The sequence below is a fragment of the Conger conger genome, chromosome 16, assembly GCF_963514075.1.
Source record: "Conger conger chromosome 16, fConCon1.1, whole genome shotgun sequence".
Classification (NCBI taxonomy): Eukaryota; Metazoa; Chordata; class Actinopteri; order Anguilliformes; family Congridae; genus Conger; species Conger conger.
In genome coordinates this window covers 9,732,339-9,748,518 of record NC_083775.1, presented here as the reverse complement: position 1 = coordinate 9,748,518, position 16,180 = coordinate 9,732,339, and the positions used below count along the sequence as shown (strand labels likewise).

Here is a 16,180-nt window from a genome sequence, read left to right as displayed (position 1 = left end):
TCACTCAGGCCACTAGAGCAAGTACGGCTACCGAGAATCCACTCATGCGCATGTGCTAACAGGGCCCGACCACCATTCCCCAAGTAAAGATGACGTAATCGACCTCTCGATGCGTCGGCCAGCTGGACGAACACTATGCGTGTGATACATCGGCTTCCAGAAAAACGTAATGGTAGACTAGAAGTAGTGCAAACGCGATTGGTGGTAATGCCAATGGATTCATTATTACCGAATACGTCAAACATGAAAGAAATCGGTTGTGCACATAGGCTATAAATGGCATGGCAAGAAATGGATATGAAATCCATGTAAATGGATTCAGGTGCTTGGAATACTTTTTTATTATTACTTCATAAAATATACACAAATACTGTTGTAAATAAAGTTAAAGTGTGTTAAAGAACTGTACAAGATATCAGTACACAATACATAAAGTGAAATCCCCCCCCCCACCCAAAACAAAAAACCCACCCAGTGTGGATCCCTCCCGACTATAGTGTCACACTGCCAGTGGGTCACCAAAGCAGGCCGTTTCCAAAAAAGGTTGTTCTTTTACTGCAGACCACACACAAGTGGCATAACCAGTTTAACAGAAATGACATCATTAAAATTCGCTGACGTGACATCACAAACTACCTCAGAACCCCGTTCCCGGAAGTCACAGCATAAATGACATCAGCCAATTCACCGGTAAACTCCTATACTGGGACACAAGTTCACGGATAAAGCAGAAGAGGTCTGTCACCAATTACAATAACATGCTGTCACTGCAGGCGGTGCAAAAGCACCCGCATTATTGGGGCAGAAAGTTAAAACCTGTATCATGCGCATTCATATACAACAGACAGAAATAAAACAAGACTGAATGATGACATCAGCGAGGACTAGCCAATGGGAAGCAGCACATAATATGCTGGCCTTTTGCATTCCGTAAAATCTTAAGGCGGATCGAATAATGCGTGTTTCAGGATCAACAGAACCTGTGTCATGGGAGTCTGCACACTGTGTGCACTAGATCAGAAAAATCCAGACTGTTAGAAGGTAATCACAATACCACCTTAACATTTAAAACAAGGGGAAGAGATGACCCAACTGGCAGTGTAACTACAGCTATACTCCCACCTCACTGAATCAATTTTATTATTTTAATTCTATAACCCAGCCCATTTAATGCAATTACTTATTCTCTTGTTCTACATTACACCTTAAAACAACCAACCACATTTTGGCTTTACACAGAAATCAAAAAAATATTTACAGTTTTGTTTAAAAAAAAAAAAAAAAAAGGAAAAAAAAATACATAAATCCATTGTGTACCATGACTCTTCTCTCACTCCACTGCACATCTCCTCAAACTAAAAATGCATTGAAATGACAAAGTCGACAATAAGAACAATTATTTAAAAAAATATAACCATGACCACAGACCAAAAGGGGCATCTCAGGTCCTGATGCGATACAGTAAGAAAGCCCCAGTTCTCCAATCAGACCACAGCTTGGGAGAGATGTGGCACCTTTTGCAAATCCTTTACTCCCCGTAGCCCTCAGATCCATTATTAAAACAGAGGAACGACAACTATGAAGGAGTGAAGGAGAGAAGAGGGAGAGAGGAAGGGGGGATGAAAAGGGGAGGAACAAGAGTGCGGGTGGGTTGACCTCTTTCCCTCCGCCCCTCCCCCTCTTTCTCCCTCTTTCTCCCTCTCCGCCTCTCTCACCTCTTCCCCCTTCCCCCCCCCCCTCTTCCCCCTCGTGACGTCAGCATGTGATCACCCTCTCCCTGGTGCACAGCAACACAAATTTGAATCTTCAGTCAGATCCCAGCAGGGAAGCCCAGGCTTGCTGTGGTACGGCGGCTGGTCTCCTTACAGCCAATAAAGGAAAAAAACAAGAAGGGCTCAAATTCACTTATTCTTTCTCCTTTCGGTGACACACGTTCCATATCTGTCCATTGGCCTCCCATACAGTCTCTCCAGTTGTTGTTGTTCTGGTTTTTGCTAATAAAAAGACAAATCTTTAAAAAAATAACATTAAATAAAAAATAAAAAAAAGAATGTGGTTTTCATCAGCCCCCCACAAAACAAAAACCGTCCAACGAGGATTCTGCAAAGCCGGTATATCTTCATGACCTTATACACAGCAACCGAACTGTGTTTATTTGAACCCGTCAGTGAAAATAAGCGGTCTGTAATCTGAAAGTGCGTATGTGTGTTTGTGAACACATTTTTTCCCCTTAACTTCACATCCGCAGTTGCACCACGGCTCCCACTGTGTACGTAACAAAAAGCGAAATCAACATCCCATTAAGTCCAACTTCACACGTCCACTCTGGTATGCATATGCCAATGATGACATTCCATTTATGTCATTCTTCAACAAACTTTCACATCCCCCCCCCCCCCCCCCCACATTCACCTCCTCCAGAAATAAATAACACCCAGGCCTTCTCCCCAATCCAGGGGTAGGGTACGGAGGGTGTGGGCGGCAGTGTGTCAGGGTTACCATGGTAATGGAATGATCTGAAGGGGTTCCTTGCGGGTAGAGCTTTCAAATATTGAGGTGGGAGGGGGGGGCTGTCATGTTTGTCCTCAGCAAAATGTCCATTCTTCCACTGTTTGACCTGCTTTTTCTTCATCTCTCCATCTTCTCTCTCTCTCTCTCTCTCTCTTTCCGTTTGTCCCATTGGCAGTTAAAAAAGGGGGGGTGGGGTATCATTTGAAGCCCTGAAATGACAAGACAGACGGTTTACACATCAAATCATTTCCGTTCAGCCAAAAACCTTCAACCTGCCGAGGTTTTCACACGCACCATCAGCCGTCAAATGGCCACTGTCCAGAAGGCATCAGAAGCATTCTGATTCCAACCTCCATGGGGAGGCAGGGGGTCGTCTCACCGGAGCCATTTGCAAAATCTTCACTATCTTATCAAAATGCATTTCACAAAAGATTTGTCACTTGCAAATCACAAATAAATCTGCGCTCGCACAACCAATTACCTCCCTCGCAAATATGATTAAGATTTCCTCTCATAGTGCAGACAGGCTGCAGAGACAGGCTCCAGAAGTAATACCATTTATTCTAAGATCTGCATCCTGTGGTAGGGTATACTCTAAGTATTTTTAAACAATTTACTTCTGAAAAGTACAAGGAAAGTGCATTTTAAATAGCCTCTAATCTCTGGGATTAAATTGAGAAAAACTACTTTCGGCATATTTTTCTAAACATCTTTTTTGAAAGGGTTGACGGCTCCGAGTGACCATTTTTTGGTCCAGATGCACCTTTTGGTCTCCCAAAAGTCCTTTGTGCAATTGGTAGTTTACAAATTCCCATCAATGCACTGACTGAGAACGCACACACATTTGTGTGTAGAAATGGGGAGGCTACCACTCGGTAAAAGTCGTAGCATATGTGAGTAGCATATGTGATGTCACTCACAGAGTATGCCATGAGACTCATTAATTCATTAATTCATTCATTCATTATCCTAACCCGCTTATCCTGAACAGGGTCGCAGGGGGGCTGGAGCCAATCCCAGTATACATTGGGCGAAAGGCAGGAATACACCCTGGACAGGTCACCAGTCAATCGCAGGGCACACACACCATTCACTCACACACTCATACCTATGGGCAATTTAGACTCTCCAATCAGCCTAACCTGCATGTCTTTGGACTGTGGGAGGATCTTTGGACTGTGGGAGGAAACCGGAGTGCCCGGAGGAAACCCACGCAAACACGGGGAGAACATGCAAACTCCGCACAGAGAGGCCCCGGTCGACGGGGATTCGAACCCAGGACCTCCTTGCTGTGAGGCGGCAGTGCTACCCACTGCACCATCCGTGCCCCCATGCCATGAGATGCTGCGGTTAGATAAACTGGGAGCACACACAACAGGTACATGTGAGGCAGCTGTGATTCGGGTCACGGCTTCATCACAGGTGACGCTACTGATGGATGGCGTCTAGGTGACACTGTTAGGTTTCATTTGGATATCACAAATAACACAACACCTTACACAACATTACTATAAAGTGTAGGATATATGATATTAGGTGTACCAGGTAGACGTAATACTTTAAAACAAACCATTAAAACATTTTATTTTACAACATAGATTTTTAATCTGACTGCAAGATTAATATTCCACCCTTTGGATACCCTTTGGACTCCCATGGCCAAAAAGGAAGCAGGTGGATGAGAAGGAAAGGCTATTTACTGCTGGCCTGCATGGATGCGCTTGCGTTCAGTTGAGAGAAATCAACTGTGATTTCTACGTGAAACACTCCAAAAAGTGCAAGAGAAATCCGTCGCCTCTGGCAGATCTCAGTTCGCACATTTTACAAAAAATAATTTTAAAATTTTAATCCTTAAGCTTGTGCTACAGAAATAACAAATGCTCACATTCCTCTCATCAGCTCAGGTCCTCACTATTGATGCCCTTCTGTTAAAACGCAAGTCTGCAAATAATGCCATCCCAATATCCAATTATTTTCAATTATTATGTCATTCAATATCTAATCTAAAAGGACAGCGTGCACAAACAAATAATTACAAAAAAATAATTATTAAATTAAAATTTTATTATAAAATAATTATAATAAATATTCAAAAACTGCAGAAATGGACCTGGGGCATTATGCTAGCAGAAACAAATCAAGTGATGGTTAAAAGCATAAGCTAAATTATATGTAATGTAATGTAATGTATTGGATTGGAGAGTGGGAGTGGCCAAAATACATATATATGCATATGACAGCTAGACAGACGGAGTGAGATCCATACCTGTCAAGAGTCCAGCAGGTGAGAGAGGAGCCGCAGGGATCATTTACCCAGGTGCTCGAATGGCATGCTCACCTGTTGAGACAGGAATAAGCAGAGCTAACCAGTGCTGAAGAACAGAGTGTGTCTATGTGTACGAACTGCACTACAAACCAGCGTTTACGGTTGTGTGTTCACAGTATCAGACTCATTAGTGCATAAAGCATTCCCTTACTGGATCCCAATTATAAAAGCATAAGAAATAATAATATAGTTCTACACACACACACACAGACACACAGACACACAGACACACAGACACACAGACACACAGACACACAGACACACAGACAGAGACAGAGAGACAGAGAGACAGACAAACAAACACACAAACAGATGCACGCACACACACGCACGCGCGCGCACGCACGCACACGCACGCACACACAGACAGACAGACACATGGACACACGCAGACGCACACACATGCAGATGCACACACACGCAGACACAGACACACACACACACACACACACACACACACACACGCAGACACACACACACACAGTTCTGATTTGTTGAGGGGCGTCGGGTGTGGCAGGGTGAAGCGGGAGCAGCACGCAGGCCAGGTGAGGGCGTACCTGTGAGGTGGAGATGCGGGATTGGTCATGGCGGGCGGTGAGGTCGGAGGAGGACACGTTGGCGGGGGCGCCGCGGTGCAGCCGCATGCTCACCTTCCTCTCCCTCTCCGCGCGGGACACGGCTCGAGGGGACGCGTTGCCTGGAAACCAGAGGGCGGAGTCGGGCAGAGATGCGTCAGAAACACAGCGGCCGCCATTTTAAAGCCATGTGGCGAGACCTCATTGTGCGGTCTGCAAGATGGCCAACGCTCAATCCGTGAACAAACACCCCCCACGTGGCTGAGGGTCCCATTCCCCGCCATGCCACGTCCTGTACGGCCATTCAATGTCTATGTGCAACCCTCTCTGCTACCACCAAGTCATGATTAATCGGAGACTAGTAACAACAATTTATTATACAATTCTAAATGACCTAGCTGATGCTTTTATCCAAAGCTCCTCATGAGCGATGGTAGCAGTAGGTTACCTGGCATTTATATATAATGTAGCTCATTTGGCTGAAAACTTTCAAACATGTCTTAGTTTTTATCTTCAAGTCATTCCGCTGCATAGAAGTCTTGCGGAAAGTAAGCAGTGCTTGTGTCACGCTCCAAAAGCTTGAGGCAGCATGATTCCCCATAGAAAGCAACAACAAAGAATTATCTTCTGTTGCCCAAAGAACAGCTCAGGGGTATAGCAATGACACATTGTAATGTTTCAAATGATTGGTATTCCCCTTTAAGGGCCCAACAGCTGTGCGGATCTGATGACGGCGACACCAGGGCTAGAACCACCAACACGTGCCTTCGGGTGGCAGTCATGTACCTTAGCAACTAGCCTAGGCTACAGGCTGCCACGCATTAGTACTTTAAGACACTGTAAGAAGACTAGGAAGAGAGACCAGCCTCCCGTCCAGAAGGCATCACGCACGTTAGCAGTCAGGCGGCCCCCACCAGGCTTCCACAAACGGCGTCGCAGAGACTGAACTCACCGGACTGCGGGACCCGGGACGCGGGGTTCGAGACGGCGGCCTCCGGTCCGTTCCGGACCCTGTTGGCGGCTGGCGGGTTGGGCCCTGGGGGCGGCGCCCGAGCAGCCAATCCCCGGGGACCTCCCACAATCCTCTCATCCCTCTCCTCGCCGACCCTTCGCTCTCTCTCGCCGTCCTCCGCCGTCCGGCTCGCCCCCTGAAACCCAGGGGACAAACGTCGGGATTAGGGAATATCATACACGGAAGGCGGGGGGGAGGACTGAAGCACTCGTACCGAAAGACTTTCTCAAGTCAAGGGTGCTTCACAGAAGAAGCCCTTTGAGCTGCAGTGTAATTAACCAGCTCGGGGGAAGCGAAAACAAGGTCAACAGAATGATCCTCTTCATGTTGTACATTTACCGTTATGGCATATGCTGTAGCAGACTCTGGTCCAGAGTAATTTACACTACACAGCACACGTTCTGTAATATAATCTGTTTAAAGGCACAATAGGTGAGATTTGTGGGTTAAAGCATTGTTACAAGACCATTGTAAATCCCTTCCCATCATTGAAAAAGGCTCACTGACATGTTGACTCACCGTCTGCCTGCGTTGATAGTTCTTAAATTTGGGTTTCAAAATATACAGTTGATGGACCAACACTCCACTGTACCAAAACATTGTATAACTGTACAATAATTCAAGCTCATTGGTTGAAAATTGGTTCCAATTGCCACAGCCAATGGTGTTTCAACGTCAGTGTGTTTACAGAGATGGGGGAGGGAAAAACAGTGTTGTGGTTTGAAGGTGTTTGTTGCTGCTATTCCTCTCTTGACCGTTAGAAGTCTGAAATTACCTATTGTACCTTTAACACAACCTATTTGTTCAGCAGGACATTTGCGGAATTGATTCACATCAAGTACATTTCTCAAGGGTACATGGTTCTCACCAGGGAATCAGATTTGCAGCACTGGAGGTGCAAGACCAGTTCACACACCTTTACACTACACTGCCACCAATACATTTTATCCAGGGTGCGAGTGGCAAAGCAAGCAAACGCACAAGGAGCCCACCAGTCCATACAGTCCATACACTGAAAACGCAGGATTAGACTCACAAATTTAAGCATGTTCCAGTCGAATACGTAGTCGTAGGAGAACCCCTGTCGGTGGAACAGGTTCCTGAAGAGTTGCCGCAGGTACGAGTAGTCGGGCTTGTCGTCGAAACGCAGGGAGCGACAGAAATTCAGGTAGGTGGAGAACTCCGCTGTGGACAAAGAACAGAGGGCGCAAGTGCTTAACCACAAGATGTTCCAGAGGCCTCTATGATACTCATTTGGCTTTTTCGCACCACATAAATATATACATATACATATACACACGCACACACACACACAAGTGATCCATTCTCATCCGAGTGGTCCCTGTCATATTGTGCTTGTTCAGAGTTTCACAGACTGACAGAGGCGCATATTGAAGGGAACATTAACAACCTGTGTTGGGACTTGGGAGACTAAAACACACAGTGTACATGCTGCTTTCGCTCTGCATTGTACCTTACAGGAAGGGAGCTGGGCAGTGAGCCAGCTGAGGACCACACAGGCCAGGGCAGATAAGCCACACGGGTCAGGGCAGATAAACTTACAGGGGTAGCCCTTGCAGAGCACCTCGATGGGGGTGGACATCTTCTTCTCGCTGATCCTCTCATACTTCTGCCTCTTGGTGGCGGCCTTCAGGCCCTGCCAGGGCAGGGAGCCCAGGTTGAAGTACATGAGCACGTAGCCCAAAGACTCCAGGTCGTCTCGCCTGGACTGCTCTGCAGGGCGGGGAGGGAGGGAGGGAGGGAGGGGAAGAGAGAGGCAATGATCCCAAATGCAGGTGCAAATGCACGAACACTTTTCTTCAGGGCTTCTGGTGGCAGCCGAAGAGTGTCAAAGACCCCAAAACACAAATGGCGATAGCAAGCTAGATGTAAACATCACCACCAATGAGTGGCAAACCGTGGGGACAAGCAGTAAAAATGGATTCAATGTGAATATTCAGAGGGAGAGAGGTAATCCTAGGGCCGATTCCCAGGTAGGACACTGCCGTTGCTTCTTTCAGAAAGATACTGAGCCCGAGTAAACCCAGCTGTGTAAATGGATACTGTAAAAAACACAGCTGTGTAAATGGATACTGTAAAAACGCAAAAGCTGAGAAAGTTGCTCTGGATAAGGCTGGGTCAAATGCTGGTAATGTAAGATAGTGGGATGAGGGAAAGATATTTTGAATAGGTACTCTAGGTCACAGGAAAAAAGCACACCGTGGTCCTGGGGCGGGGGGACCTCATCCACAGCACAGCCCAACGTGTCATGTATTAAACCACAACCTAGGGGACCAGTGGCCAAAGTGAATTAAGAGCATTTACAGGCGCCAGTCAGGTTCTTAGGTTCTTACCTATGCCCAGGTGGGTGTTGATGGAGGCGTAGCGGGCGGTGCCGGTCAGGTTCTTGTTCTCGCGGTAGGGGATGTGCTGGTGAGTTCGGGCGTCGCGGTACTTCTTGGCCAGCCCAAAGTCGATGATGTAAACCAGGTTCCCCTTCTTCCCCAGGCCCATCAGGAAGTTGTCGGGTTTGACATCTCGGTGGATGAAGTTCTTGGAGTGGATGTATTCTATACGGCTGATCTGGGGAGGGTGGTTAGGGGTAAGAGAGAAGCCAGAGAATGTAATTGAAGTGCAAAAAGTTCAGTTCTTCAGAACCCCAACCCCCTACTCCCGCCATCAAAATCCAAACAGTACAGTATTTACATCCAACCAGTATTTACTCCATAGAACAGCATTAGCTGCTTGGGTCTCAAATGTCATACAATACATCAATCTGATTGGTCGAATTAGAGACAGGATGGATGAAGGACACAAAACCACACAGGAGATAACCACACAAACTAAGGTGAAGTAAAGATGCTTGATAAAGCAAAATGTAGGAAACCCAGGTTAAAACGCCTTCAAATGGAGGTAAATACTAATCAAGCAGACATGTGAAAGTCACAATTACCTAAAGCCTTTAATATTGAAAAAGCTGTTGCACCATCACATAATATGGCTGAGGTCCATTAACTCTCTTAAGTGTTCAACAAGACTGCAACCCTCAAACAGCTGGTCATAGACAACCAGGTAGGATGGGCAGAGCCCCTCTGCAGCACAGGGGGATGAGTAGGGGGATGAGTAGGGGGATGAGTAGGGGGATGAGTAGGGGGATGAGTATGGGGATGAGTATGGGGATGAGTAGGGGGATGAGTAGGGGGATGAGTAGGGGGATGAGTAGGGGGATGAGTAGGGGGATGAGTAGGGGGACAGGGAAGCTAGCTCATGTAAGGAGGCCGCATACCATCTGATCAGCCAGCAGAAGCACAGTCTTCAGGCTGAACTTGCGGGAGCAGAAGTTGAAGAGGTCCTCAAGGCTGGGCCCCAGCAACTCCATCACCATCACGTTGTAGTCCCCCTCTGCCCCGCACCACTTTATGGAGGGGATACCCACTGAAAGCAGGAGCACCAACACAGGTCACACACTCCCCTTAACTCTCTCTGTCTCACACACACACACACACACACACACACACACACACACACACACACACACACACACACACACACACACACACACGTTATAGTCCCCCTCCGCCCACAGAACTTTATGGAGGGGATACCCACTGCAAGCAGAGTGCCAACATAGAACAACAACTAAAGTATGCTTTCTACCTTACTGAAAATAACTCCTCCGAATTTGGAAACTGACAGCAATCTACCAAATCATCTATGACTACAAAATTGGTACAAGAATCACTTGTGACAAAATCAAAGACCTATTTTTGGTGCACACAGTGCAATTAAGCTCATACCTTCTTTGAATGGGACGGCGGCCTCAATCTCCCCATTTAAAAATAGACTGCTCGTTTCTACACAACTGTGTTCTGGCAGAACCTCTTTCAGCTTATCAAGCCCAAAGTAGATCTGATTCAATATAAAGGATACAAACCAGACTCCTGACAATTACCTGTAGACAACCACACACACACAGCCCTTATAATTGGCCTAAATATGTTTACTGACCCATTTCAGAAGTCTCATTATAACTCAGCTCCACCCCCTTTGACGAACACATGTTCAGGGAGTCCTGTATCCTCTTGTCTGCAGAAGTTTCTGTATCGTATGCCCACTGTACCATATTTCCCACAATTACACAGTGAGGTCAGTAAGTATTTGGGCTGTGATACAATTTCAGTTCTTTTTGGCTCTGTATCCCAGCACAATTATGAATATGAGATGCAGACTGTCACCTTCAATTTGAGGGTATTTACATCCATGTTATGTGATCGATGTAGGAACTGTATCCCTTTTATACAGTCTCCACCCCCCATTTTAGGGGACCAAAAGTAATTGGACAGTTGGGCTTCTCATCGGTTTCTGATTAGTCAGGTGTATTCAATCACCTCCTTCGCGCAGGTAGAAGAATGTCCAGGCTTTTGATGTCCAAATACTTACATATCTCACAGTATATCCGATGCATGGTTCAATTTCCGTTCTCTAAGATAAATATGAAACAGTGAACCCATTTTCACCCGCTCTGTTTCCTCCCTCCCGCCTTCCAAACCTCCTCCCTGCATCTTGTAGAACTTGCCTTGCTCTCAATGTGCAGCTGTGTGTGTGTGTGTGTGTGTGTGTGTGTGTATGTGTCTGAGAGAGTGAGAGAGAGAGAGAGAGAGAGAGAGAGAGAGAGAGAGAGAGAGAGAGAGAGAGAGAGAGAGAGAGAGAGAGAGAGAGAGAGAGAGAGTACCTCCTCCCTGCATCATCTTGTAGAACTTGCTCTCGATGTGGAGCTGTGGGTGTTTGGTCTTCACACATTCCAGCTTGATGGCCACTTCCTCTCCGGTTGCAATGTTGGCACCTGGGAATGAAGGAGAACCAGATCAGCCGTACCGCAACAACCAATCAGCCAGGCTGTGACAACCGATCAGTCGATCCCCGACAACGGATCAGCCGAGCCCTCACAACCGATCAGTCGAGCCCTGACAACCGATCAGCCATGCTCTGACAACTGATCAGTCGTACCATGACGACAGCACCAAGCAAGAACCCAAAACTGAGATCAAAAAGAGGGGGAAAAAAAGAAAGACTTACCCAGGTAAATGTCCCCAAAGGAGCCGCTCCCAATCTTTCTCCCCAGCCTGTACTTATTCCCCACTCTCAGCTCCATGGTGACCCGTGTGCCTGCAGAAATGGCCAAGACCCACAATGAGGACAACAGTGGAGCCTTCTTCAATCACCAGACTGAAACACTCTTTTGTAACGTCACATACAACCAAAGCACAGGGGAACACACACAATGAAATATCGGCTTTGTGTTACACATCGCCATGGAAATTCTGTCCCTTCAACACTGCAAAACAAGTCCGTTCAGTCTGCTCAATTTCTCCAAGGCAATTATGAAGGCCTTAAATGATGAGGTATGGATTTATGTCTGTTCTGCACAACTAGCAGGCTGTGGGGTACTCCATTTGTCTCATTGTGATTGATGCATATGCAGGCAGGGACGTGAGGTGGGCTAAAAAATCAGCACAGCAAGCAGGTGTGTTGAGGAAAGGGCCACAAATGAAGACTATTAAAGTAAGAGGCTGTCACCAGTATAACTAGCTCTTAGTAAAATAACTCTGCTACGCATCTTGGAGATTGAAGTACTGTTTTATCTACAATATAAACATATAAAGTGCAGTCTAAGTATTTGGACAGTGGTACAACTCCAGTTCTTTTTGCTCTCTGCCCAGCACATCGGATTTTAAAAGAAACGTTGAATTTGAAAAAGCGCAGACTGAATAGGTTGAGGTGCGGACTGTCACATTCGATTTGAGGGTATTTGCATCCGCGTCAGGTGATCCGTGCAGGAATTGCATCCCTTTACACCACATTACATTAATTCATTGTCTCATTTCAAATCCAATGTGCCGGAGAGCAGAGCCAAAAGAACAGGAATTGTATCATTGTCCAAATACATACGGACAGAGTGTATTTGGTCATTCCATATTCAGCCATGGAATACATGGAGTGCATTGCACTGTAAGCTTAATTCCATTTTTGGCTGCTGTATATTTGCAGTTGGACACATAAAATCAACCGCGAACATTTTTTGTTGAGTCTGTAAACATTCATTGACAGACGCTGAGCAGTTTAACTGAATTTCGGTCAATATCCTAATTTGATACGAGGACAATGTTGCAGACAGCAGAGCCAGTTGGATGGAGAGATGTCCAGAGGATGCTGGGACCCAGCTAGATAGAACTGTCAGGTGTAAGGCTTGTAAACCAGCCGAGTGCACATGAAATACAAGTATAAACATAATTTATTCAGTAGTTTCCACAACTCCATCACATTTCGGGCTCGCGGCATGACAAAGGAAACAATACGCACGCGCGCACACGCACACGCAAAGCAGGAAGTTTTGTGGTCAAAACTTACAACAATATGAAGTAAAAACATGCAACACTGAGATAATTTTATTAGGAAAAGGCGAGCATTGCTGGGCTGAATGCGCCATTATGTTATTTTTATGTCATGTTATGTTATTGGTCCAACTACGTTCAGATACAAACCAGGCTATTCTATGGATTTCAAAAGCACATCATTCCTACATACCGTCAAGGGAAAAAAAATACTTTTATCACCTTATCGATAAGTGAAACAGCTAGAGATTAACGATTCAAATAGACCTCTGGTGTGAAGGCATCAAACACAGCACAACACCAAAGCTGTATCGGACTTAACACACATGCGCACGACAAATCGGCATGTTATGCATCGTAGTGATTGCGTAAACACGCCTGCAAACACAAACTGTGCCTGATAAGTTCTCCAGCAATTACAACCTCCACAATATATCTACACGCTTTGGCAAGCAGGGGATGCATACCGTGTTTATAGTTTAACTTCACTAAGGGGTTGTTTTTTGCGGGCATTACATCATTCCCTCTAGTTAGCCTATGTATATTGCAAAAAAAAAAAAAAATCTGCACGAGCTTCCGCTCGATCGACAGCGATCTTTCTGGTGGTAAATCCAATACAGCACAAACCAATATAAAATAATGGGTATTAGGTAATGTCCTGCCTACTCCGAGGCTTCTTGTTTTTGTGTTATATTGTTGTTGCCTTCTTGCTAGAGCCACTTTCACAGTACATCAAAGCGGCCTGTAGCCTATATGACGGAGCCACATCTAAAAAAAACAAAAAACAAAGGACGCTCCGTATCGCCTGTTAGCTAGCTCACATCACAAGGCTATCCTCATTGATGTCGTTTCAAGTATGAATTATCACATCCAGCCAAGACAAACGTTGATCTTGTAATTTGGCTAAACAAATCATTGCTGTCGTTCGATTAGCACAAATACCCTTAGCCTGTATCCGTTCGTGGCAAATGCTTGTCGTCAACTGACATTGGGTAGCTAACAGAATGAACTGGGCAGACTGTGCCAGAACCGGGGAACATGTTTTGCTCCCGAAGATCAGCCGATGTTTGCTAGAAACTGTCTTTGTGACACCGCGTTAATCAGCTCACAACAAACGTGCTATCCTCTCTTGACGAAGTGTACTGTTTAGCTACTTAATGCCGTTGTGCATTTGAGAACACGCTCAATGTTTACACGCTAGCGACTTATGTTTACACGGTTGGGGCTAACGTAATTTACTTAACAAAGCTAATAGCTTGCTTGGTCACGTTGTCATCCTTTACATGATTATCTCAATAGTAGTGAGCATACGTAGTCAATATATCCATTTAAAGCAACGTAGGCTACAGTTCTGCAAGAGTCGTGCACTGTAATTTATGACTCGGGAACTGATCGCTAACATTGGCTAGATGACTGGCTAGCTCTGTTATCCTGCTACAGCTAACTTGCCAACTGTCGATGCAATATTTATACACCTAGCTACGATGAAAAATCAGCGTAACTTTTACAATTTGGTTGTTACCAACGTGAAAAAATAATATGATAGTTGGTGTTTGGCTTTTAGCTGCAGGTTGCCCAATTACAATGAGGTGTCATTTGTAACACATTAGCCTGCAGCTCGGTAATGTCAAATAGCTCCAGTTACAGCTACATCCACCATTTCATTTAGACTGGGCTTACGTTATTTAAGTTTGCGAAGAAACCATAACCTCTGATCAAAGAGCATGAACCGAGCTACCGAATGCACGCAATTGTACTTGTGAAAGCTGTTCCTGATGCTAGCTAGTTTACCCGGTTCTGCTCATACGTCACCCTTATTGTCGCCGATCAAACGGGGGCATCATCGGTGGCAACAAATTAACAACAATGTAGCACATTTTACAAGAGACTCGCATCGCAAGTACTATAACAAACTAGAAATAAATACGTGCGATTATACACTGAGTCTTTGGTTTAGCGCTGCGAATACCAGTCGGTAGGAATAGTAGTAACTCTCATTGATCATAGTAGGAGGATACTGATCGCTGTGCACATCCCTGCAAACAATATATATTTTTCAAATGGCTTATTTGCGTTTGCGTTTCATGTACGTGTTTTTCTCTTATTCTACAACCGCACCCTCGCTTTAATCTATGTTGTAATACCCCAGCCGACAGCTGACTATCGTTTCCCCAATCGCCCCCTCCCCCCCCCCCCTCTCCAGCGCTCGGAGTTCGGCCGGAACAAATCCAGACACTTTCCCCCCAGGTTTTAACGCTCCCCAGATTTGTTACTCACCCGATATTGTGTTTTTCTGAGAGGTGGGTCAGGGTCGTTACTGATCCGGTGGTTGTCAGTCAGACTGGGCCGTGGGCAGCGCAGGATGGGACCAGATTCTGACGGCTCTCATACCCCAAATGTTCCTCTTCTTCCGTCGGTTGTCCTCGCTGTTGTTACTCTACTCCCTGAGACGCTTCTACTCGAATGACAGTCTGTAGCAGTCTGACCCCCCCTCGTCGCTCGAAACGCACCATTGACAACATCGATGATGTCATTCACGGAACAGCAAAATACCCGGATTGAGTTAAAGTCACAGCACCCAGAAGCGAGCAGCTTGTCCCTCGCACATCAGTCGCATCGCAGCATGGTTTCAAGACACACTGATAAAGCGAGGAACACTTGATGCAGACCGCTACAGAAGACAAATTCAATTTAAACCAAAGTTGAACCGATGAGATACTTATTTGATTAAATGCCTAAATAAGGTATGCAACAGAATAGCATTCAATGGACCCAGCATGACCACTTTGAGCCCTTTACAGGTCAGGTTTTAGAGTTAAACACAGTACCAAAACTGCTTTGGTTAAAGTGATAAATGGCCTTCTGTGTGCTTCTGAATCCCGGGAAAATGTCCATCTTAATATTATTAAATGTATCTATGGCATTTGACACAGACTGTCACAACACTCGGCCAGATCGCTTGGAGAGCTGGCTTGGTGTCACGGACCAACCTCTCTGCTGGTTCCAGTCCTATCTTTCATTACATTACATTATTGGCATTTGGCAGACGCTCTTATCCAGAGTGACGTACAGTTGTTTAGACTAAGCAGGAGACAATCCTCCCCTGGAGCAATGCAGCCTGGGCCCTTGCTCAAGGGCCATGCGGCTGTGCGGATCTTATTGTGGCTACACCGGGATTAGAACCACTGACCTTGCGTGTCCCAGTCATTTACCTTGACCACTACGCTACAGGCCGCCCCGAGAGAGGGAGCACTTTGTTTCTCTGGGTAATTGCAAATCTGTCCCTGCCCCACTCATGCAAGGTGTACCACAGGGCCCTGTCCTTGGCCACTTAATTTTACATGCTTGCTTTTAGCCAGATTCC

At 45.9% G+C, this 16,180-nt stretch overlaps 1 protein-coding gene across 1 annotated transcript; it reads right to left on the bottom strand.

Annotated features, from left to right (window-relative positions):
• Positions 1-458: 458 nt before the first annotated feature.
• On the bottom strand, positions 459-15,302 carry LOC133113885 (casein kinase I-like). The gene is made up of 11 exons (XM_061223008.1): positions 15,094-15,302; positions 11,501-11,590; positions 11,157-11,267; positions 9,711-9,859; positions 8,779-9,007; positions 7,988-8,158; positions 7,461-7,609; positions 6,365-6,560; positions 5,395-5,534; positions 4,778-4,849; positions 459-2,720 (listed from the first exon to the last, which is right to left on the bottom strand). The coding sequence occupies exons 2-10, from the start codon at positions 11,574-11,576 to the stop codon at positions 4,817-4,819; spliced, it is 1,254 nt and encodes a 417-aa protein (XP_061078992.1). The 5' UTR covers positions 11,577-11,590; positions 15,094-15,302; the 3' UTR covers positions 459-2,720; positions 4,778-4,816.
• Between the last annotated feature and the right edge of the window lie 878 nt (positions 15,303-16,180).